Raw genomic sequence first — 26,867 nt, forward strand, 5'->3', positions numbered from 1 at the left:
CTGAATACAAAACACGCAAAATGTCATTTCACCATCCTGCCTTTGGACCTCCTTAAGCACTTGCAATTCTCAGGTCAATCATCAAAACCGGGTGGCTAAGGAAGAAGTACTCCTTTCTCTTTGTGCACAGTCATTCACAGCTGGAGTTTACCTTTTCTTATTCTCTCTCTCTCTGTATTTTCAGTGTGTTGAAGCCAACAGTTCAGCGGGTTTAACTGGCCACAGATAAAGTGAAGCTGTTTACTAGAGGCATGGTAACTTGGCGGCTGCCATGGTGCGAAACCTGCTGCAGGCAAGTCTGCATATGTGCATGTGTGTGTTCACCTCCATGTGTGGTTGTTACCAGGCTGTAACTAGGGTCCAAAGTTCACAGTGTGACTCAGAGATTAGATGAAAAAGGAGCTTTAAGTCTGGGCAGAAGACAGGCCTGTAAAATTGACTTCATATTTTCCCTTTTAAGTATGACTGCAAGCATTAGGGCTGATCACAGGGCTTCTCTGGCAGAAAATGTCACTAATTAATGAGGTATTTCCTGTATTTACATTCCAGTTTCTGCATTTAAATGGCAGGTACAAGGTGAGGTAGAAATATATATTTATATAAAAAACATTAACAAGAGTTTATGCGGCTGACAATGCTCACAACCTTAATCCAACCAGCATGAAAAACATCAAAGCTAGTCATTTTCTCTGTGCTGAAGGGGCTGATCTGAACATATAAAAGAAAAGTGAATAAATTGTCTACAACGTCTGACATTTTTTTGTATAACAGGGGTTACCTCTCTGCTCAGGCGATGGTGTTTCTCTGGGTAGTTCAGACAAAAAGATTCCAACATCGTCCAGTGCTTTGGTCACAACTGGCTCCTTGGCTCTCAAGTCCCTCCTGAAACCCTGCACAAGCATAAACACTAATTATATACAACAGTTTCAGGAGGAAATAAACCTCAGGGAAAATTGTAGACAAATCTTTTTATCTGGCCAGAAAAAAATAAAAACACATACCTTTGAAAAGGTTAGTGTTTGTGGTAATTTTACATGTACTTCGGGTAGAATAACAAGTAAAGCCCCTCATATTAAAACAAGTCTGCATGCACTGTGAAAGGCTTCGACTAAAAGCCTTTCCCTAATGCATGTTTGCGAGACCTCATAATTGCAGCGAATCATGGCAGTTTTTATACATGAAATGACCAAATTAGGCAAGACAATGATCTCAGTTTTTTCCTGCATAAAACAGTGCATCAAATGGGTTCTTTTATTTAACCTGAACTTTTTCCATTTATTCAGACCCAATGATTTGCATAATGTTCAGAGTGACACCAAGTCTGGGTCCTTTTTGAATGAAACCACAAGTATCAAACTGACTGATTTTATTGAGTGCTGAAGGTTTATATTAGTGTTTTTCCTATATTGTAACTTTTTTAGAGGGCCAGTAGAATATTGTTCAATATTGTCAATTATTGCTCCTGATAAACATTTCCAGTGTCTACAGAATATGTCATTTTTGATCAGTAATGATGCAGAGACTGACAATGTGTGTGTCTTCCTACCCTGTGTGTGTCCAGCTGTGCCTGCACAGCAGGAACGTCACCTCCTACAGGCGGTTCCTGCTCCAATTGTTGACTTTTCATTCTCAGCCAGTTCAGGAGCTCCTGGAGTGACATGTGCAGTCTCTTCCACGGGGCCATCTCCGAGTCCAAGTGGGCCCTTAAAAAAAGACACTGACATTATTAATTTTGCTTCCTAACTGTAATTTTTAAAAAAAATTTCTATTCTTAGATGTTGACATTATGGCTATCTCAGAACCCCTACTCCAAATTTGATGAAAATATTCACTCACGGATGAAATGATTAGATTTTAGTGACCACAATCCAAGAGATATCTACAGCAGCAATAGTTTTTACATATTGTTAGCCTCATAACATAATTGCCTAAGTCATACACTAAATGGACAAAAGTACTGAGACACGTTGAATTCAAGTGTTTCTTTTCCAACAGGGGTCTGGAATACAAAACAATAATGACAAATGTCATAATATAGTTTTATATTGTGATAAATATCATATTGATTTTTTTTTTTTTAAATCTCAAATCAGCATGAACAGGACATCTTACAGCTGTAGACATAATGTGTCCCACTACTTTTGTCCAATAGTTTATAAATATCAATATTTCAGTTTAATGGGAGATTTGGAAAATGCATTTAATCCAAGATTTGAGATGTGAAGAAAGTAGATGGTTAGCAGTGGTAGAATATTCTGACAGAGCACAAAAATATTTTAGAAATGCAGAGGTAGAACATTTAAAGTCATAGTCATGGATAAAAAAACAAACAGACAAACAAACAAAAAAAACCAAAAAAATGTTGAGAAAACCAAAAACAATCTTTAAGGCATTTTGGACACAAAGATAACGACTGAAACCAAACTAATCAATGCAATGCAATATATATTTATTCCAGTATAAAACTATATTTACCTCCGCCAAGGGGGTTATGTTTTTGGATAAAAAATTCAGGAAATGTTGATACTGGCACAAGGAACAAATGATTAAATTTTGGTGGTGATGGGGTGGGGGGAAACTGATCTGCCTTGGTGGAGGTCTGCGCTCTCCAAGTGCTTTTCTGGTATGACATTTGTCATTATTGTTTTGTATCCCAGACCCCTGTTGGAAAAGAAACACCTGAATTCAATGTGTCCCAATATTCATGCATTATCTGAACCTGCTTTATCCTCACTAGGGTCACAGGGGTCACTTGGAGCCTATCCCAGCTACTTACGGGTGAAGGCGGAGTACACCCTGGATATTTTGCCAGTTCATCGCAGGGCTGAACATATAGAGACAAACACTCTCACATTCACACCTATGGGCAATTTAGATTAACCAATTAACCTATCAGTGCATGTCTTTGGGTGGTGGGAGGAAGCTGGAGTACCCAGAGAGAACCCGCGCAGACACGGGGAGAACATGCAAACTCCACACAGAAAGGTCCCACCCCACGTCAACTGGTGTTGGAATCGGACCCAGGACCTTCTTGCTGTGAGGCACAAGTGCTATCCACTGCACCACCGTGTCTTGTGTCCCAATACTTTTGTCCATATAGTGTATGACTATTATGCTATGAGGCTAAAGATATTGTAAATCAAGTGTGAGGACACCAGGCTTCTGCATCTATTACCTGGTTTCAAGCTGTGGAAAGTCTACCCCATTACAACCATGAAAACCCAGAAGTTTTCAGACAGGTAGTTATGTTGAATACGTAACTGACAGATGTAAATAGTGATCGCTGATCAGATTCAACAAGACATGACCTGAGCTTGATTCTATTGCTCCACTCGTAACCCTCCACTCTGCTTGAAAATAAGCGACTTCTCTTTCCCACAACAGGAAATGAAGTTCTGGTATTTACCCCCTGATTTTTCAACTCCTGCAGCTTTAAACAAGTGAATGAGACTAAACTAAAAAGTCTGTCACTAATTGTAGGTTGCATAGAATTGAAAGAACAGCACAAACAGATTACAAGAGAAGAATATGGGATGTGTTTGATTAACATGCGCGAAAACTTATAATGCATTGAGGGAAATCGCTGATTACTTGAATGTTGGGTGTCCTTCATAACATTAACTGGCTTCAACAAAATGGACAAAAGGCATAATAAGACACTTAATGTATCAGTTGGTGCATAAAACATACCAATGTAACATGACAAATGTTACACACAAGATACATGACATTGGAGCACAGAAAACAGGCATCGTGTTTCAAGTTCTACTGTTAACATACTGTTAAATGCTCATTATTTTCGGCACATCTTTAACCAATCAAAAATATAACTATATTTCTAAGTTAAACAATCTTAGTGTAATCAGAATCAGAATCAAAAAGCTTTATTAATCCCAGGGGAAAATGATTGAGTGTTAGAATCACTCCTTTCAAGTATAATAAAAAGTAGTAGGAGAGAAATTATCAATACAACAAAAAATAAATAAATAAATATATACACATATAAAGCTCTAAACATACAAACATATATATAGCTCTGATGGATATTAAAACACTCTATTAAGACACAAAATTAGAACTGTAATTTGCACAATATGCACTAGACAATATATTATCAATATGATAATTAAAGAAATATACATAATAAGTGTCCAAATATAGTTGTGTGTAATTATAATGATGTGGTTATAGTCTTCAAACTATATTAATACTATGTGAAGTTTTCACTTTGCACACAGCCTCTAGAAAGAACATATATAATGTGTATTCATGACAACAATTACAATAACCATAACAATACTGAGCTCTTCTCTGCTCCTCCTCCTCTCTGACCTCCTCTCTGCTCCTCCTCTTCTCTGACCTTCTCTCTCCTAATCTTCTCCTCTATTCACACCCTAGCAAATACATGCTACTGACTTGACTTCATCCCTGGAGTCTCTGTGCTTTATCGCCTCACCGGTTTTCCCTGGATCATCCCTGGACCTGCTGCTGTGGTCTCTCTTCTCTTCTGCCTTCATCGTCATCATTCACTTATCCATATTGTTGTGGCTGTGTTTATTATATAGTTACATAGATGGTAGAGGTTTCTATTATTTGTACTAACAGTTGCAGTAGTAGTATATCAACTGTTAATTCTTGTACTTGTAGTAGTAGTATTAACAGTTATGAACATTTGTTCCTGTTATTGATAGCACCAGCTGTTCTAGGTTTTAACAGCTCAAATTCAGTTTGCTGTGCATCCATGTGTTTCCCCCTACTTTCCTCCCTCTCCCGCTGTCTCTCTCTTCCTTTACCCTCTTTCTTTAACCCCAACTGGTCAAGGCAGATGACCATCCTCCAGGAGTCTGGGTCTGCTCGAGGTTTCTGACTGTTTAAAGGAAGTTTTTCCTCGCTACTGTCACTAGTCACAAGCATTTGCTTGGAAGATTCTGTTGGGTTTCTGTAAATTGGCTTGGAGTCTGGTTTCAACCAGCTCTATATGTAAAGTGTCATGAGATAACTTTTGTTATGACTTGGTGCCATATAAATAAAATTTGATTGATTGATTGATGGATTGACTGACTGAATAATAGTTTTACTGCTGGTTGAACTCTGAAACTGCTGAAATTGCATAACTCTTTTTACTGAAGGCTTTCACTGGCGTGGTACCTCCTCAACAGCTGTTTCTCCGTAACCTGACCTTTACTTTTATACTTTGAGTATGTTACAGAGCATGTGCATTTTTATGGTCTGCTTTAAGAAGTCACATTTTTTAAGCTCAAGTACCAGTACTTCTGCTTGACCAATGTGAGTACCTGCAGGGTGGATTCTCCCCTCACCTCATGCTTAGTGTCTTGTTGCGGAGGTCGTTCCAGCGCTGGCTCATGTTGTCCAGGCGTCTCCGTAGCATTGCTGCATCCTCTGTCTCGCCCAGTGAGTTTAGGATCCTCTGGCCATTCTCATCCAGTGAGTGGTACAGCTCAGTGTGGCTGTCAATCTCTGCCTCAAGATCCTGGAAAAACAAAGACACACACAGCATGAGTTACTTGTAAAATAAGAAAAAGCAATAATTTAGTCAATCAATCTCAGTTTGGTAATAGTGGCCATCATTTGGAATTCACCGCTTGCTTGGAGTGCTCAGTTATGGGACCAGGATCTGAGCGAGTGATTTACTCTCTAAAAGCAGCAATCACCAGGACTGAGCCATAATGCAGAGCTTAATGGATCACCGACGAAACCCTTTGTCATACTGAAATGTCAAAATGTGTTATTCAACCTGGAATGTAGCGGTAACTCCGACAGTGTTGGTCCAAACTGGGCAGTTTTTCCTGCAGACAATCCATTAGTGAACCTCTTAAAGGAGGTAGGAGGGAGCGCAGCATTCAGCAAAGCACTCTTTGTAAAGTGAAAAGGAAGTGTGATTACAGGAAACAATTTTTAGTTAACAAGTTCAGAAATTAAGTCGTATGATGGTGAAAAGTGTTACATGTATCATAAAATCAAATGTTACTGTCTTTAAAACAGAAAGACACTTTTATATGATTTTTAAATGAGTTTAACTGAAATAACTGTCACATCCTGTAATAATTTTAATACACACACACACACACACACACACACACACACACACACACACACACACACACACACACACACACACACACACATCTTTAACCAGTCATTAACCCTTTAACCCCTGAGACATGATTCCAGGTAAAGGTTCTGCTGTGCATTGTCATCTGTTTCAGTGTCAATAAAGCTGCTGTGAGTATGTGCTTGTGTTCCTTTTCTTCAGTGGTTTTACTTTACTGTGCCTTTTAGGTTCAAAACACGGTGGAATAATAGAAAAAGACAAAGAGAGGAATTGAAGTTTGAAAGGTTTTTACTAAACAAGGCACTGAGAATGTACATCAATTAGAGATTTTAGATGTTGAACATGAACTGTGAACTGGAACACACTGAACAACAACAGGTGTTTGAATTTTGGCCAAGTCGTTTTTGTTTTAGGCTCTTTTTTTGTAAATTAGTCCAGCTGCTTTTTGACACCTGGTTGAACTTCAAACCACAGTCAAAACTTAAAAAAACACAGTCAAAAAATAATGGCAAATCACCACAACACTGCAAACAATAAAAACAAAAAAATGAAAAGGAAAGCAGTGTAAAGAGAAAAAAAGCCCAAACCATAAATTTTTATAGCAAGTCAGTCTCATTCACTGCTGTGTTTTGACCCCATTACACAGGTGGAAGGGGGTGCACTGACCATGCTCAGATGTCTTTGAAAAGAACAAGATCTATCCTATCAGCATGTTTTGAAATGTTTCCTACTGAGCAAATGGTTTAATTTTTATGAATATTTAAATGTATCATATATTCAGAATGCTCACCACAGACACGTCAGGGGTTAAAGGGTTAATATGACATTTTGAAGAAAACTTAAATTTTTCCTGCTCCCTGAACCCTTGGAGTTTTATTTCCTAAAAATAAAAGGACATGAACCCTAAACAACATGAGCACAAGTGCCAAATCCACTGTTGTTTTTCAGTCAACAAAGTTAGGATTGACAGGCTCTGTCACTTGCGATTCATCTCTTAATTTTTGGGAAGCTCAGAGGAAACACTGAAACAGATTTGACCATAAACAGATTTAATTTAGGAAACAACCCACATCAGCTGCTTCTGTACCTTACATTCAAATAACACTTTGTAAACTTCAGTGATAGCTGATACACAATCTGCTGTATGTCTGCCCCCTTTATTCTGCATCTAAAAGGAACGACTAGATTATGAAAATATAAATGTAAATTCAAAAAAGCCCATAAAGAGAAAAACATCCTATAAAAGACTCTTTGGAAGGTCTAAGATAAATTAGATGACATGAAATTTTAATGATACCTGGAGTGAAAATGGGTCATTGCACCAAAGAAGGATACAAGAATAGAACAAATAGAAAGCACTGAAGAAAATGAAGCACCAACCAGTATTATTTTTGCCGTGCTACTTCAACTGGAGCATCATGTTCGAGGAAAAGTTCCATTAACTATCCATGATGTAGGTAAATGACAGCAACTGTCTGAAACTCAATAATAATCTTAACTTTTATGTTAAGACTCAGTTGCGGCAAAATAAATGAATTTAACCCAAGATCAATTCCAATCAGAGTTTAATTTCAATCAAAACTAGTTTTAACACGTTTAAAACCAGAGCTCAGATGCACAATTTAAAACTAATCTCAAGTAAATAGCACTAAAACTTTATAATTCCTCTGATTTTATTATCTAGGTTAGTTTTTGGCTACTTTTAATGTCTGATGTGACATGCACCAAAAATTAAAATCATACCCAGATTTTGTCTAGTTTAAATAGGTGCAGTTTTAGTTGCTTTTAATAGTAAATAACATCTTCTCCAAGTCATAAACTACGACACATCTGGTTTTAGTTTCTTTCCCAACCTGAACATGGTAGACCTTCCTTCGCAGCATCTTCAAAACTTTACTGTGAAATCCTCAAACTAAACGTCAAAAACAAGATAAGCCATCTTCTGCTTCGTCTAGTCCCTCAGGATTAGCCTCCAATCTGTGTATGAATGCCCTCTGTTTAACTGTGTGAGTGACAAAGGGAGAGATTTGGAGATGATGGCGAGGGAGGGAGTTCCACATAAAGAGGGTTACATAGATTTGGAGAGTGTGAGTCAGAGCAACTTAGAAAGACAGTGGGGGTGAGAAAGAGAGAAAAAAAGAAGAGGAGGAGGAAAATGGCAGAGAGAACTTAAAAGGGTGCATAAAATGATGAGTGCGCTCATTTTCCAATTAAACGTTATCTGCATGCAGTATTGTAGCCCGAGAGTGTGTGTGCTTTCTGGATGCTACGCTGTATTGCCATCTGCCATTGTAATTGGACACAGAAGACTATCTCAGTGCTGCATACAGTGCTGCTGTTGTACTGTGAGCACTGTGTGTGCGCTAGAGGAAGTGTGCACTTGCATGGATTTACAACAGTGTGCATCTGAAAATTCATTTGTACACACTGCATATGTGTTTGTGTCTTTCCTTTACAGTCTGTGTGTGTGGGTGCAGGGTGAAGGCCCAGGGTCAAAATATGTTCTCTAACTCAACAGAGCCGTCCCTTCAACACCCACAATGCAGCGGGGGATTTTGCATTTGTCTGCCAGGCAGCAACTGACCAATGAAACGTCTCGATGCTGCCATGTCAGCATTCCTGTCATACCAGCTGAGGTGGCACGTTGCATAAAGCAAAGTGTCTTAAAGTCTAGTTAGAGTTCAGTCTCTTGATTTTAGCTGTGATGCTGTATATTCACAGCTGTAGTGTTTCTTCACTGCATCACCTGTCATTAAAACTGCGTAGGTGGCAGTTTATAGGTGATGTTTGACATGTAGGTGGGGTTCTTTTCACCTACTAAACCATCTTGTTTTCTTCTTGGTATAACAAACATCTTTTCTGCTGCCAGAACCAGCCATCACTGGACTCTTCTTAACACCTGCATAACATTGGGTTTCTCAGGTAATTCTCTGATTGATAAAACAGCATACAGTTGCAAAATTAACCCATGAAAACCCAAATATCCACTGGTGACCAAAACCATCTACTGATGTGAAGTGTCTGATACCTGTTGATCTGTTAATTTTATCAATACATTTAAATAACTGGTGTAAAATGCAGTTTGTCATCTTTTCATGGCCATCAGAGGCTCTGTAGTGAACGTGAAAACACTGTCATCTTCTACAACATTGATTCAGCAGTAAAACCCATAAGATTGATGACAGTGGATGGAGACATTTGGTTTTAGTTCAATTATTGATATCTTTGCTGAAAATGTGACTTTTTCTTCAGTTTTCTCTGTTTTGGTATAATAACCTTTGAATTTACTCTGAGTCTACATTACATCTACATTATAAACGTAGGAAATTAAATATAGGAAAATACATGAATTACAATAATAAAAAAAAAAAAAAATACAGAGGATAATACTATAATAAATGGTGCTGAACTTAAGAAACACTTAAGAAAGGTTAAATAGAGAGGAAAATTCATTTGAGAACTGCCACAAAAGTAGCACTGGGTCTTTATGGGTTTAGATTGAAAAATTACAGTAACCATTGCAACTGTAAAGTGAATGTCCACACATCATGCTGTCGTGACTAAATAATTTCCTGTAAAGGATCAATAAAGTATCTATCTATCTATCTATCTATCTATCTATCTATCTATCTATCTATCTATCTATCTATCTATCTATCTATCTATCTATCTATCTATCTATCTATCTATCTATCTATCTATCTATCTATCTATGTATGCAGAATCACCTAGGAGACATTCACTGGGACATTTTGCATGGTCAACCCTGGGATAATTAATAGAAACTATTTGCCATCGATGGTTCAAGAGCAAAATAAACAAAAAAGTCATTCAGTTACATCTAAATATGTTTGGCCTCATTTTCCAGAACAGGACACTTGGATGTATAAACATAAAAAAAGACATCTGTTTAATGTGGTTTAATGAAAAATAACAAACCTGCTGTCTCATGAAGAATGACTATGTGAAGTACACACTCACATTCAGGAACATTACCATTAGCCAGACCAGCAGTTTTAACACCTCTTCAGAGGACAGACTTTGTTTTTGTGTGAGCGAGGTGAACTTGAAAATGAGGTCCATTTTGTATTTTACTGTCTTTCCTGCAAGGACATAAGGGATGCACTTTCTGGTAAAACATCTTTAATTTATGGTGATTTCTCTGGTTCTGGTTGATAATGGAAATGAAATCATTTTTGTAAAAGGATTTATTTGCCAAACCTGGGAGAGATGCTGAATATTTTGATCGACAAATGAACCCTAAAATAATCTTGCACTGAAATGAAATGTAATGAAATATTTGACCACTGCAGTTGTACCTTTTTTTGTTTTTGAGAGTTAGGCACTTTTTGGTGCATGGCACTAAAATAAAGGAATCAGTCAATTGATCAGAAAACCATGGAGAACCTATGTCATGCTAAAAAGATTGAAAAGAGAAAATTATTTCATAAACAGGCATCACTACGAGGCTTCCAGAAAAGTCCAAGCCACTTTTCTGCAGTGAAGAGCCTCTCATGGTGAAATACGACTTGTTTTACTGAATGTGAAGTTTATCAGTGACCATACTGTGATCATATTTCTTCACTACATGCATTAGAGGGTCAATAATTCCCATGAGAGACTGCATTACCATTGCGTCACAATATAGCTGTTGCATTGACTAGATTCTATCTCTGTTTACGGGTTGATTATACATCAGCACATCAGCTACATGAAAAGCTGCTTGGCCTTGTTTTTTGTATTTTGTAAGCTGTCATTTCTTACCCTGGAGATCTTGCTTATAAATCAGTGCTGCAATGAAAACCAGTCTTGTAAGAGCAACAAGTGTCCAAACCATTCCGTTCCATTAATATGTTTAACCTTATAATGTCTTAGTGGAGCCATGCTTGCACAGTCTGAAGTTAAACTAATAAAAGCACATTACAGATGAGGTGTTTGTTCATATGTCCTACCTTCCACTGCGCTAACAGGTTTCTAGCTGCCTCAGGCTGCTCCTGCAGTCTCTCCTTGTTGGTGGCGTTGATTAAAACGTTGCAGGTTGTTTCAGCCTCCGTTAGCCAATTGAGGAACTTCTCCAGGTCGAGGTAGAAGTGTTGCAGTAGCTTCAGTGCACCTTCCAGTGCAGCCTCTCTATCAGAAACTCTGGACAGACACAAACAGTAAAAGCCATAAAAACAAAGACCTCAACTATCATTGTTTTAAGTGTTTATTTTAGGTGCATCTGTGTCTCTTTACCGTTTGTTGACATGGTTCCAGGTGGCCATCATGTTGTCGTTGACCTGGTGGACCTTGTGTGTGTCGTCATTGGCGTATAGTGTCAGCAGCTTGTTGGCCAGTGCGTTGGTTTCATCCACCTGACCCTGCCACTGCTGCAGCTCCTTCACAAAACTCTGGAGAACAGAAAAAAGGAAGAAAACAAGACAAACTGAAACTACTACAAATCACAATGATCTATCAGTCAGTCTGAAGTTTTGTAGACTAAATGGTAACAGGGCCGTCTTTATGCATGGGCCTGATGAGCACTTGGCTGTGGGCCCCACGAACACAGGGGCCCAATGCTAATCTGTGTATGTGAACCCTTCAATGCACCTTGTATCATATATGATACATATCCACCAAAGGTGTATAGTTACTTCACTAATTGCTAATTTAAGTTCTTTTTTTTGCTTTTTTCAATTATATAAACTTGGAAAAAACTGACATTGCAATGTTTTGTAACTCTGCAATATATATTGCGATAGTGACAAATACTAAGGAGAATATAATAGCTGTGTGGTGCCGTAATTAATAATCAAACAAATTAGTTGTGTTTCCCAACAGGTGGAAGGCACTGTCGACACAGAACATGTTTCAATATCCTTCTTGTAGCTGAAATAATTCCAGATAACTTAAGTTTCTTTTCTTGGCACCAAGTCTTTGTTTTCGGTGATTTTTCTCTTGTTCGTGGCTCATTTTTCAATGTTGTTACCAGTGACTCACTCCATGTGCAGGGGCGTGGTCTGCTTCGGCAAACCGATTAAGAACAATCGTGATTGGTGGATGGCTGCGCCCAGTGTGTGTCAGGTACCCAGGTTGAAATCAGATGAGAACACTGAGTTAATTTGCCTCCTACATCACAGGACCTGCGATGTGAGTATTGCACACATGTACATTGCGATGGCGATGCTCAAACGATATATTGCACAGCTTTAATATATATATACTGCATACATATACTGTATATGCATGTATGTAATCATATTACATTCATATAATCATTTCAATCATTTTATAAAGATTTTATTATTTTGCAATGAAATAAAAAAAAATTACAGATTTTTTTGTTTATTTTTTGCAAAAAAATTTCAATCTTTTTTTTTTACAGATCTTTTTATTTTGAATGAAAATTTTTAAATCTTGTTTTTTTTTTTTTTTTTGGTTTTACAGATTTTTATATTTTGTACTAGAATTTGTACAGAAAAAAATTTCCAACAATTTGAAATCTGTATTCCTGAATGATGAAATTGCACATTTTCATGACCAAAACTGATTTAAAAAAAATCAGCTTTGTAGCACAATGGGACAGCATAATTTGAAATGGCTTTCACCTTATGTGCATGGAAAATGGCATCCTGAAGACCACGGACTTCAAGTCAATAATAATTCCTGTGAGTAGGGGCCGCAGTAAACTGGTTTGCCTGGGGCCCATAATGCTGTTAAGAAAGCCCTGCATGGTAATCATCTCAGGTACAAACAGTTAGAATACTAATGTAGATGCCAAGCAGAAGGAGAGGCAGCCCACCTTTAGTTCACTGTTTTGTTTCTTTAGAGCCTCCACGGTGTACGTGATCTCCTGCCAGGACTCCAGCCTCTCGCTTGCCTGTTTGACAAGATGATCTGCACCTTTCTTGGCATCCAGCCAGTTGGTGGAGTCCTGCACCATGTTGTGGAGTTGCTTCATCCTATCAGAGACTTTAGTTTGTGTGTCCTCCCAGTGAGCCTGAAGCCTGTCGACTGCAATCGAAGTCCACGACAGAAAGGGAAGGTGTTATGTTTATATTCCCATTGGATAAATCAAATGAACTAATGTGAGACATGATGGAAGTAGAGGAGAGACTGGTATTTAGTCTGGAGAAAAATTTGTGTTTTAAGAAAAAACTATACTTATATTCTCAGTTAATATGCATTTTATATTACCTTTATCAAAAATTAACGCTATAAAGAAAACTGTAGTACATAGAGCTGTGCTAACCTGGAACAAACTACAACCATATTTACTGCACATCATTAGTGAGCGAAGCCACAAAGAGACATGAAGAACAGCAAATATTCAGAAAGAAATCAGTTTAGGCACATATGATCATGATGGAAAAGTGATTTTTTTTTAAATTAACCCCAATCAAGTATCAATTATTTTGTTTGTGATACTAAATTGTGTATCAAGAATACAGTCCACTCTCATGTTAGTATACGAGGGCCGTTCAATAAGTTCATGGCCTCACCCAGAACAGAACAACACAGACTGATAATTTATATTTTATTTTTCAACATAATCTCCATTTACAGCAATGCACTTGGTCCATCGATGTTCAAGCATCACTATCCCATCACGAAAGAATGTAACATCCTGTATTATAACAACCAGTATTTCTGGGTGAGGCCATGAACTTATTGAGCAGCCCTCGTAGCTATTATTGATTATTGTCAAAAATGCAATGTTTGAATGTCTTGTTTTGGCTGTTTTTGTGATATTAATTGTTGTATGGATTAAATATTGTCAGTTGTTGTCAATAATGTTTGAATGTCTTGTGTGTTTTTGTGTGGACCCCAAGAAGAATAGTTTCTACTATTCTTAGTAGTATTCTTAATAGTTTCTAGTTTCTTTCTCTAATAACTAGCAGGGATCATAAATAAATTAAATTGAAAACTATTCAATATTATTTTAACACTATTTATTATCGTATTTAACTGGAAGGATTAGAAACAATAAGTACCCCATTCTCAGGCTGCGTAACCAGACAGTGGTAGGTGTATTCATTTTACTGGATATCGTATTAAGTAAATAAAAGAATTATTTAATTATTTATGAACCATTTGGACATTCATCGGGCTCTGTATTGAATATGGAAACACCGTCATCTTCTATAACACTGATTCACCACTAAAACCCATGGAGATGGATCAATGACAGTAGAGGGAGACACTTGGTTTTTGTTCAGTTAATGATAGATTTTGTTGAAAAGTCCCTTTTTCTCAATTTTCTCTGTTTTTGATATAATAACCTTTAATTTTAGCTTTTATCAACATCTACACAATCAATGAAATAAATATAGGAAAATGCATGATTTTCACTGAAAAAATGCGAAATACAGAGGATAATATTTTAATAAATGGTGATAAATCACTTAAGAAAGGTTAAATAGAGAGAAAATGTCATTTGGGAACTACCCAAACTGGAATGATAGGAATGTTAAGAATGTCTAGTAGAACAGGAAAAAGTTTGTGATGATGGGAGACTGTCGTTCTGAGTGTTTGGGTAATTGTGTGTGGTGTCCCCCAGGGGTCAGTGTTGGGACCTAAACTGTTTCTAATGTATATTAATGATATATGTAAAGTGTCTGAACAAATGAAATTTATATTATATGCTGATGACACAAATATTCTAGGAGGATTTACAGCAACTTTTGGACATAATCACTTCTGAGCTAAATAAAACTAAATTATGGTTTGACAAAATTAAGTTGTCAATAAATCTGTGTAAAACAAAATTCATGATTTTTGGCAAAAGTAAAACAAGTAATGAGGTAAAGGTACAAATAGAGGGTGCAGATATAGAAAGGGTGAATCAAAACAAGTTTCTTGGAGTGATAATTGATGATAAAATTTGCTGGAAACCTCACATAAAACATGTACAAAACAAACTATCCAGAAGCATCTCAGTCCTGGCCAGAGCAAAGGGGATCTTAGATCAGAAATCACTTCAGATTCTGTATAATTCATTGATCTTACCCTATTTAAGTTACTGTTTGGAGGTATGGGGAAATACACATACAAGTTCATTACATAGACTTTTCATGCTGCAAAAAAGAGCAGTAAGAATTGTTCACAATGTTGGTTTTCGGGAACACACAAATCCATTATTTTTACAATCCAAAACTTTAAAACTCATTGACCTTGTGGAATTCAAAACTATTCAAATAATGTATAAAGCAAAGACTTACTACCGGGCAATATTCAAGAAATGTTTTGTGAAAGAGAGGGAGGCTATAATCTACGGGGAAAATTTAATTTAAAGATTCATAAAGTACGCACTACATTAAAAAGTTTCTGTATCACCATCTGCGGAGTAAAATTATGGAACAAATTGTGTGTGGAGATCAAACAAATATCAAACATAATTCAGTTTAAAAAAAGATATAAAGAATTGATTTTTGAGAGGTACAGTATTTAAAAATGACAATGAGGCCTGTTTGTTTATGGTTGATGTTGTACTGATAAATCTGCTGTAATTATTGAAGAAAATGGTTGAATTGTTGAGTCTGTTTGTATAACAGCACTGCCATGAACATTTTGTTGTGAATAATTCAGTTACTGCATTATGGATTGTTGTGGTTCGATGCTAAAATTAGGAAAATAGTATTGTTTGACTGTTGTACTAAGTTACTGATAAAGGTGTAACAGCACTCAGGGGTAGGATTAAATAAGTTCATACTTCTTCCGACTCCTTTTTGACCATGTAATATTCAGACTTGTATGTGCTTGAAGATAGATCTGTCCATTTAAATATAATTTTGATTTTGTCTTAATTGGCTTTGTTTTATTTTTTTCTTTGCATGTTTGAAATAAATAAATAAATGAAATGAATCCTCGTAGAAACAGATGTTGAAAAGACTAAGGGTTTTACAACTCTGCTCACAAAAGCTTGCAATTAGAGCAAGGAGTAGGATGTAGGTTATGCATATTTTACCACTCTAAATCTTTCTGTTAGTAGGCCAGGAGCACTATCTTGCATTAATTAGTCATATGTAAACGATATGCAGATGTGGGTCATGTGTGCATTGTTGTTTTTGACAGGTACCTCAAACCATGTATGTAGGTGTTTTTAGACATAAATCACATGTTGGGTCTTGAATTCACATTTGAAGAGTTATTGTTGGTTTCTGAGCAGATTTATCAGATTATGTGATGTAATCCATGTGTCTGGGCGGATGGGACGTACTGCGCTCCGTGATAGCGTTGCGGGTGTCCTGGTTGCTGGTTTTGTTTTTCAGGTTCTGGGCTGCTGTGACCTGTCTCTCCAATAGGGGGCGCCGCTGGTCCAGTTCCTGCAGAGACACCTGAAAATGCATAATTAATAGTAGTGACATCTTGGCTCATTAACACTTTAATTAAGGTATTTTATATTTAAAAGAAATGAACATACTTTTTATGCACGTGACTGGAATAGAAGTTAATTCATTTAAAACGTTGACTGCAGTGTTAATTCATTTAAGGTATAATTTTTACTACTGTTAATGTAGCATGCTAAAATTAGTTCTATTAATAATATGACATCATTGTTTTTACTTAACAGTGGTTTTATGTGGTACTTATGATACATTTGGAGAACAGCAAAGGGTCACCAGAATCCACCTCAGAACAGTGCGCCAATGCAAAATAATTCACATACATAAAATTCTAACGTCCCCATATAAAATAGTAGAATTATTGATAATTAAAATAAACAACTCATCATATTACTTGAATTAAGTTGAAGAGAAATCAAATCCTTGCAAAAAATAAACTTCACGTTGCAAGACTCACCTTAAGTTTGCCGATATTGTCGTTGATGTCGTCCAGATCTGCCACCACCACGCGTTTGTTCTGCACCATGTTATCCAGCATGGTCAGCCAATCCGTGAGCTCAGCCCAGGATTTGTTAAACTGAGCCAGAGCCGCCGATTCAGGCTGGGAGCTTCCTGTTAGATTTTCATCTGAGACAAATACACTCGTAAATGAAACTGAAATTGTCTGGACCAAAACGGTGGAGACCAGCCCACTACAAACCTCTGGAATGTGATTGATTGTTAATGTATTTTTGCACCAATAGTAACATACCGTTAATGCAAAGACTGAAAGAGAACACGAAAATGTGTTTTATTCCACCAGACACTGATCCCAAGTAAAACACTTCTAACACAGTATATTCAGTAGAGAACAATGAACCTCTATTCTTTTAATAATCTGAGTTCTGGAAACACTGCACTTTGTTATTTTATCATTTTCTGCTAGTAAACGTTCTAAATCGTTAGCCTCATAGCATAATTGCCCAAGTCAAACACAGTATGGACAAAAGTATGTGGACACATTGAATTTGGGTGTTTCTTTTCTAACAGGGGTCTGGGATACAAAACAATAATGAAAAATATAACACAGTTTTATATTGTGATAAATATCATTGCATTGGTTAGTTTGGTTTAAATTGTTATATTTGCTTCCGAAATGTCCCAGAGATGGTTTTTACTTAATTTCTCTCAACACTTTTTTTTTTTTTTAAATCCATGACTCTGATTTTAAATGCTGTGCCTCTAAATTTCTAAAAATGTTTTTTGTGCTCTGACTGTAAATAATAATTTTCTACACAAATAACCATCTATTTTCTTCACATCTCACTTGGGAAGAAAAATCTTCCATTAAACTTGAAGGAAATATTGACGTTTATAAACTACATGGACAAAAATACTGGGACACATCATGTCTACAGCTGTAAGATGTCCTGTTTATGTTGATTTGACATACAAACATCAATATTAATAATCAATATGATATTTATCCCAATATAACCTATATTATTACATTTTTCATTATTGTTTCGTATCCCAGACCCCTTTTAGAAAAGAAACACCTGAATTCAACATATCCCAATACTTTTGTCCATATAGTGTATGACGTAGGCAATTATGCTATGAGGCTAACAATATGACTATCTTTTTATTCAGAATTTGGGAGAAACGTTGTCTGTAACTTTCATTTTACTTAAATCAGGCTCCTTTACAAGTTTTAGATAATCTAAAAACACAGCTTTATGTCTGCTGATCTGTACCAATTTTAATTGTTAAATCATTTCTTGCAATGCTGTATTTTATAAACAAGTTATAGTTTAGTAGGTTGTTTAGTAGTTTCTGATGTAACTTTAACTATTTTTAAATTATTTTTTATTATTGGCTATGATTGTATTTAGTCTTATTAACTAGTTTAGAAAGTGTGATTAAATAGTTATTATTATCTTACTATAAATAAATAAAATTAATAAAAACAATATTGTTCAGAAGCTGTGCATGTATTATATAAAGCTGGCATACGCCCACACTGATACACTCGACATACACATCATCTGACAAAACTACTGCAGAAAATGAGGTCTTACTGGCTTTTTTAGCTACTAGCAGGGCAGCCATTCTCTCTTTATGCTGCCGTACCAGCTCCAGGATCACCATCCAGTCTTCTCTTAGTTTGTCATGTTTCACCTGTTGCACAAACACAAAGAAAGATTTGGTTCCAACAAAGTCCATGATTACACCAGTTGGGAAAATGCAGTCAAAATACTTTTATTTCAACAGAACAGGTTCAGAAAAATCACGGCTCAAAAATAACTTTAAAAGTTTAATATTTTCTGCGCCTTTCATCTTCAGAACGATGTGTTGTTCTCTGACATACATTAATGAAGTACATAATATGGATTAGATGAAATGTTTGAAGCAGTGGTGAGATGAAAGGAAAAAAGAGTTATGTTTATTTTATTTTCCCAGAGAAATACAGAATGTGAACCCATTTAACACCAGAAAATGTCTTTGCATTCTGCGTCTTCATACCAGCATCAAAAAGTCAATGTTTAAGAAGCAGAGAAAATGATATTATTTGATTCCATGTGTAAAAACACATGGTGAATGAAACTCCTTGTTCTCACAAAAAAACGGCATGTAAACAAAGCAAAGAGGGACGTCGTTCCATGAGGTAACAAAAAAAGATTAGTTTAAGTCGTCACCTTGTCTGGTTGGCTTGGAGGAACATCCTTGTACAGTTGATCAGCTCGCTCCAACACGAACTCCACCTCTGGCTGTTTGACTTGAATTTCTTCAATGAGCTGGAGAAGCAAACGGATGGTCGACAAAAACGGAGAAACATCACAAGAGACGCAACAATTACTCGATTCATCAAGTATTATAGCCACTAAAAACTATTTACATAATTGATCAATCAATCTGACTAAGAAAGAGGTCAAAATGTTCTAATTCCAGGGGCATAAACTTGAATGTTTTATGGCATCTTTTCTTTTCTATAACAGTAAACTGACTATTTTTAGGTTATGGATCAAACATTTGGACAAGCTTCTAAACAACTAATCAATCAAGAAAAGTTAACTGATTAGTCAAAAGAGATTCTGAAACAAGCTGAATATCCATCTTAAAGTTATAAATTTAGAAATGGGGCTGCATCCTGTAACAGTTCTGCCGGTGTGTATGTGAATGAGTAACAGATGGGGGGGTGTTTACTCTGGGAGGGGGCTCCTCTGGGCTGTGCTCCAGCTTCGCTCTGGTACTGGACGCCCAGGCTGACAGGTCGTCCATCTGACCCTGAAGCTTCTCCAGCTCCTTTAGCAAACCCTCGAGCTCCAGCTGACGTTCAGGCAAAGCCTTGGACACCTAAACAAAACAATTTCACTTTCAGCCATACTACTGACACTTGACTGCAAAAATGTTACAATCAAGAAAACAGAGTGGTGTTTTGAGGAATTCTATCGGGACACAGGATGTGAGGCTGTTAGGAACTGTGATACCTGTATTAGCACTTGGAAAATATGAAAGAATGTTATAAAAACCCAATAATATAATAAGATGTGATTACTGCAATATTAGAATAATATAATATAAACCCTCTCCATGCAAGAAAAATAGACTAACAAAGGTATGGTAATTAAAGACAAAATTTTCCAGTTTGACCTTTTCTCTACTGTTGGAAAATAATGGCTAACCTGCATCTAATTAGCATAATTGTTGGTCACATGTCTCAGTGTGAGCCAATGGTATCAGGTCTCTGAGATCAGTGAGATTTTTAACTTTGATTTAAGAGCCAAATGATCACAGGGGTAACAGGTCTTAACAATGAAGATATATGAAACAATCTAAGACAGAGAGGTGGTCTGTTTGTCAAGTCATTTGTTTATGTGGGATATTTCACTGTGCAATTGAGTGCTAACGCCGGCAAAAGAACCTTAGAATGTTTGGAGTAAAACATATTAGGCAAGTAGACAAGTGAGGATTTTCCAATGACTTTTTGTAGTTTGTAAAAAGCATAAATACATGTTTTGGTCCATTTGTTTCCAGTCAGGATTATTTCAGCGTTAACACAAAAGAATGGATTAGCTGATAGCAGAAGCTTCATTCATATAAAACCGAATTATGATCAGAATAAAGCTAAAATTTGCTACCATTGCTCCATAATGCCACCTTTGTTTTTATTCGGTGTCTCGTTCAGTGAGTTTTGGCGATAGAGAAATAATAGTTGGATCTTAGTGGTAGCTTAGCGCTGCAAAGTTTGCCACATTGGTCTTTTGTTTTGTGACATTATTCATGACATATGCTGGTCTCAGACTGGTAGCTTGTTCTCCATATTTGTCCATTTAAGTGCTTTTTGTTTGGAATGTGTTCTGTTTTTTGACAGCTGGTTTTAGTTGATGTTCTTTTGGTTAAATAAAAATAAATACATAAATAATAATAAACCCTTATCGATAACAAGTAGAAAGATGCAACATTTAACAAAAACAAGCATCACATATAAATTCAAGTATTGATAGAAACAATGAGCAGGTAAGCATGACAATACAAGAAAGTGCAAAACAATAAACAAAAGTTATCAAGTATTAACAAAAAATAAATTATCCAGTAGTTTGAGGGTACGTTCACATTTGCCATTTTTTGCTAAAGCTAATGTTTTATTATACATTTTTAATTCTTTAATGAAGATGTTGATGTTAGGGAGAGATCTGGAGAACTTAGCCTTATGAATATGATATTTGCCCAGCAGTATGATTAGATTGTTCTTTTGGTTAAATGGATGTATGGCATGTGTCTAGATTGCATAGAATTACCATGGCAACACAGCTGGGTGTAAGAGGCTACATCATCACATCGTCAATTTCGAAGCTAAAAATACAACACTGAAAATGTTTGAGTTTTGGGAAATTATTACAAGGTCTGATGGAACAGAAATGAAGATGATGATCATGGATGAAAAGGGTTGTTTGTGTACAAACACACAGATGCTGATAGCAGTAGTTCTCACTGTGATAGTGCCTGACCTGTGCCCAGCGACTGTTGATGATCCTGATGTCTTTTTGTTTGTCAGCAGGAAGCGTTATCTGTCTGTGTCTCAGGTTCAAGTCTTCCATCGCTGCCTTCTTAGCTGGAAGTTCCTCCACACGTGCCTGACACATACACACACACACACACACACGCACGCACACACACACAAAACAGTCATAAAGGGTGAATCTAATAAGAAATCATTCCTGCCTCTTGAAGTACGACACAAGCTCTTTGCACCAAATTAAATAAATTCACACATACACACACATTTCAAGGTTGGATTTCAGAGCAAAACATTACATCATCTCATTTGAAACCATTATATCCACCAGATCAAATTAAACAAACCAACACACACACATGCACATGAACCCACACAAGCACATCTCATTTTCACTTTGATACCAGCTTAATTCAATTACATAGATCAACACACACCCACAAAGGTACATGAATACACAGTGAGGAAGGAACTACTCATTGCAGTGACATGTTGTAAATATGTATGCTGTGGTTTGACAGTACCTGCACTTTGCCCAGAGTGTCTCTGATGTGTTGTGGCTCGGCGGGCTGCAGAGGGATGGCCAGGACGCCCTCCGCTTTGTTTAGCCAGCCCACCATCGAGCCCATGTCCTCCTGCAGCTCTGCCGCTGCTGTCCTCGCCTCTGCAGACCTGCACAAGGAGTCAGATGTATTCAGGAGACAGGAATGCCCTTTGCTTTCATTTATCATTCGTGGAACAACAGTCAGAAAAAAGACAGTGGTGGAATGATCACATCAGAAGTAAATATTGTAGTTTACTTTTTCCTGTTCAATGAAAACCAGGTTTTTCTAAATGTCATCATTAACTTTAAACTGGATAATGCATTCACAAAACTAAAACAAGGCCTGTTTTGTGCTCATGAAAAATGAAAATAATGATAAAGAAGTGTGATCTTACAGTTTATGATGCATTGATGTAGACTAACCTTACCCCAACCTTAAACATCTGGTGCTATTATTGCTGTTATTCCTATTATTTTTATTGCCATTATTATTGATTTGATGGTGATAATAATGACAGTAAATAACTTATTATATTATAAATATGAATATAAATTATAATACATGTTGTATTATTATTATTAAAACTGTAAATGATTAATAAACAGGTAATATTATTGATATACTAACAACAATATTGTAATGTTATTGTAAGGACTATGATAAATAGCAGTGATGATTTAGTACATATGTAAATATATATGTATAGTTAAGCTATAGAAAGTAGGTCAAAGTTCAAATTTGTTAAGAATTTTTTAAAATCTTTTTTTATGTATTTTTTAATGTATTTATTTTTATGTACAATGGGTGAAATTTCACATGTCTAGAAAACATCCCTTTTTTATTCAATTTACTTCAAACTCTGCACATATATGGAGGTAACTGATATGCTGACATCACCACGCTCATAGACATGTTGACATCAGCTGGATCGATGCCAAAATAAGTTACAATATGTGTGAGGGGCGGGGTTTGTTGTGCCTGGCACCACTTGCTGTTGTCCTGTTTTTCCTACTCATTTATGGTCGAAAAAATAATCCATCAATCAGTTAATCAGTCTACAATGCAACATATACATGAATGCAGAAGTAAAATGAATACAAACCATCATCATAGTGAAGCTTTGTGGGTATATTTTACAGATAAAACCTACATACTTTGACTTGAGGAGTGTTATAAAAGTTTTTACTTTTGTTATCAGTAGCATTTTAATGAATATAAAGCATCTTGACAATTCTTTTACTACTAGAAAAGGCTTCCAATGTATACTCCTATGATAAATCAACCCCCCTAAACATATATGATTGAAGAATCCTCACATTATGGGCACATTAGCACATGTGTAAGAGCTCGCGGCCAAACACATACACACCTCCTCTTGCGCTCATTGAGCTGCTGGCAGACGTTAGCCCAGCGAGTGTTGTGTAATTTAAGCTGTGTTCTGAGCTGCGAGGCATCGTCTGGTGTGCTCAACTGGCTGATGTCCTCTCCTGCAGAGTTCACTCTGCCCAGCACTACTTCCTGGACTGGTATCGCCTCCGTCAAGTCCTGTAAATCATAAAGTAGTGGAGTAACTTTTTCAGTGCTTTGGTTGTAATCTTACATGATATTTTTTCACATTTTGGAACCACCCTGTTATCCAAAGCCCTCAAACCTTAACCTATTATAATAGGCACTGAGTTTCTGTTATGTGTCCTCTTGGTTATAATGAACTAATTTGTGTTTATTTCTCAACAACAGTGCATGAAAATTGAAATGTAAGGAAATATCGATACCATTGAATATTGTGATATTATACTTTCTGACACTAAGGTTGGCTTTTGTCTAAAGACTCTTCAGGTCTCATAGTAATAGATGGTTATGGGCCTACATGACCATACAAGTTAAATAACAGGGAGTAATTGGCTAATTGCAATAATCAGATCTGATGCATTTGCATGCACTTAAGAAATGCAAAAATCAAAAAACCCTGGTTTAGATGCTCCAGTCCATCACTGAATTTCCTTTGGAATATGCACATATGTAGGGATGATAGAATCAAACTTCCTGTTGTCTTCTGTCATGTTTGATTATGTAACTTCCATTCTCTACGATTTAATTGTGTTTACACATGTGCAGACATAAAAGAACAAAATCAATCAGATATACCTGTACACATGCAGGAGGACATCAAAGAACTGGGGAGAAATCAAGTGTGCTAGTCTGATTTCTCAGAATCAGATTACTGCTGTTATCTGCTAAAATAGATCAGATTATTCTGTTTACATGGTCACTTGAATAATCTAACAACTCCAGTAATCAGATAATGATCGGAGTATTGGTGTGTACACAAACAGGCTCATTGTGAGGTCATGTGGAAACATGGGAATTGTTTTTTCACTTCTATCCTCATGAGACCCAGGAAAGTGAAAGGTTGTGCTTTTTTGCATTAAAGCATGATGCAATCATTTTTCCACATTATTTATTTATTTATTTATTTATGGAACATCCTTTGCAGGGGACTTATTTATTCATTTTTTTTTTTAAAGTAAAGCTGTGAAAATCTTATCCCCTACAAAAATGCTTTGCTGGGCCTCAGGAGGACATTGATGATGAAAATCTATGTAATATGACTCAAGCACAGGTCATGTTTACAGTGGGGATACATTTTATTTATATGATATTTAGTGACATATATTCACATTATGTCATCTCATCCCAATAAAACAGCCACAATTAATGTAAAACCTGATGTAAATGGGATGTGACATTATTGGACAAGCAACCAAATAAAATAGTCACCTGTATGTACATAATGGAATACTTATACTGTAAATACACAAGCCAATAAAATGTATAACACTGGCCTAGTGGTTTCTTTATATTTTAATGCAGAAATGTCACGTATGACCTCTTGATTCATCCATGCATCATCAGTTTAAGTTTCACCAACATGTGCATTTGTTAATTCTTTTGGTTAGATTGCACCAAAAGATATGACACTGGATGTTACACACATGAATGCAAATGTGGTCCAACTGTTCTTCATAAAAATTGTTCACTCTTTAATTTTATGCATATAGAAGTGTGTTGCTTAGTTTTTCACAGTATGTTGAATTGTAACCCCAGTCTTCTGACATGTGTCACATTCCCAGTGTTGTGCCAACACACAGCCCTAACATCAAATACTGCATGTCTGAGTGTGTGTGTGTGTGAGTGTGTGTGTGTGTTCACTGGGGGATTATGAGTGGGTGCGGTTCAGGTAGCAGCTTGTTATTTGAGGTACCAGATGGTCTTCTGTCTCTACACAAACAGTCCCTCTTTCTGTGTCTCTTTCACACACACATAAACACACAGGTTGGCACATGAGTGGCACTTGGACACTACATCCGTGGTGGTGCAGGTGGACACAGAGAGCTGATCACAGCAGCCCAAAGTGGCCTGGGCATGTCTGATGATGCAAACACACACATACGCACGTTCACAACGATTCATATGCAAGATGAGGAGCATCAGTTAACTGCGGCAACTGAAGCTACAAGTCAACTTCCGCAGGCATCACATAGGAAAACACCCCTTCCTCTGTGGAAATAATGCCTCTTGCAAATTTAATCCGCATCTTTGTGATGTGGAACTCATTGTTCTACATTGCTTTTTTGTAATCCTTTAATTTCACATTTTTGGGTTGATGTAACATTGAAATGTCAAATTTGATGACATAATATTGTTACATAAGGCCTAAAAAAGGAAAGTGTTGTGTTTGTATCGAGGCTGACTGCACTGTCAGACACTCACTGCTTTTTCCTCTTGACAACTGCCATCTGTGTGTCAGCGTGTGTGTGCTGCTGACTTGGGATGGACACCTACCACTAGTAACCACACACAAAGCTCACGTCACACTGTAATACCACGCTCTGTGAAGGCATGTGTGTCTTTGCAGGAGATGTAATTTTATCCAGTGTTGTATTACGCAGAATTCGATGGTAGGCCGTGTCATGACTCATGTGTCAGATTGCAGTGTGTTATATTATGACATCCTTTTCTGAATAATGTAATATTTATATAAGATGATGTTCTATCTTGTAATTCTATTCTATTCTATTCTATTCTATTCTCCTTCCTTTCAGTTTCATTAAATTCCATGAATATGTTCCCATTTCACTTCCAATTCTATTCCATCCATTCAATTCCATACAATTATTTCCATTGATTTTAAGTGATTCTATTCAATTCTATTACCGTACCGTCTTCATCCACTTATCCGTGTCCAAGTTGTGGGGGCAGTAGCCACAGCAAGGAAGCCCAGACAGGGGCTTCTTCAATTCTATTACATTATTTTCTGTTCCATCCCAGTCACTTCCTTTTCATCCCATTCCATTCTGTTCAATTCTTTTCCCTCTTTTTTCAGTTAAATTCCATACAATGAATCACTTCCATGTTTTATTCTGTTCCAAAGAATTCCATTTTACTCACTTCTACTTCTTTTCCATTGCATTCCATACAGTTTATTCCATTCCACACCATTCCATTACATGTCCTTCCCATAGAATTCAATATAATTAATCCCTGCCAGTTCCATTCAATTCCATGATTATTTTCCATTGCATATAATTTCATCCCATTCTTTTTTCCAGCCCACATAATTCCACATCATTTGATTTCTTCAATTCTATCTTATTTAACTCCACTATATTCCTTTCCTTTCCTCCCATTTTTACTTCTGTCTGTCGAGTAAAATTATAATCAGTTTGGCTTTTTTAAGTATCACAAAAAAAGAAATACAGAAAAAAAGACAGATCAAATTGCTGACAAAGGCAGTTCTGAGGCTGTTTTTACGTTTGTGCTTTGCTTAAGGGCACTTGAGCAGCATTAGTGGACTGCAGAGATGAAGCATGAGTCATTGGTAACTGGAATACACCGAAGCAGCCACATTTGTGGGTTGAACTGTA

At 36.7% G+C, this 26,867-nt stretch overlaps 1 protein-coding gene across 13 annotated transcripts in view; it reads right to left on the reverse strand.

Moving 5' to 3' along the window:
• dmd (dystrophin) overlaps nt 1-26,867 on the reverse strand; it is a 348,302-nt gene that overhangs the window by 94,257 nt on the left and 227,178 nt on the right. For all 13 annotated transcript variants that reach the window (XR_003937328.1, XM_030154578.1, XM_030154571.1 and 10 more), the window contains 14 exons: nt 23,312-23,487; nt 21,922-22,069; nt 21,390-21,515; nt 19,585-19,734; nt 19,077-19,175; nt 18,459-18,558; nt 16,856-17,025; nt 16,272-16,389; nt 12,855-13,066; nt 11,309-11,463; nt 11,026-11,215; nt 5,319-5,491; nt 1,547-1,703; nt 779-890 (listed from right to left, as the gene is read on the reverse strand). Coding sequence is in view for 12 of the 13 variants with exons in the window: in XM_030154578.1 (XP_030010438.1) it covers nt 779-890; nt 1,547-1,703; nt 5,319-5,491; nt 11,026-11,215; nt 11,309-11,463; nt 12,855-13,066; nt 16,272-16,389; nt 16,856-17,025; nt 18,459-18,558; nt 19,077-19,175; nt 19,585-19,734; nt 21,390-21,515; nt 21,922-22,069; nt 23,312-23,487 (2,086 nt within the window). In the remaining variant the exon portion in view is untranslated. The remainder of the gene's footprint in view (nt 1-778; nt 891-1,546; nt 1,704-5,318; nt 5,492-11,025; nt 11,216-11,308; nt 11,464-12,854; nt 13,067-16,271; nt 16,390-16,855; nt 17,026-18,458; nt 18,559-19,076; nt 19,176-19,584; nt 19,735-21,389; nt 21,516-21,921; nt 22,070-23,311; nt 23,488-26,867) is intronic.

Source organism: Sphaeramia orbicularis, chromosome 2, assembly GCF_902148855.1.
Source record: "Sphaeramia orbicularis chromosome 2, fSphaOr1.1, whole genome shotgun sequence".
Taxonomy (NCBI): domain Eukaryota; kingdom Metazoa; phylum Chordata; class Actinopteri; order Kurtiformes; family Apogonidae; genus Sphaeramia; species Sphaeramia orbicularis.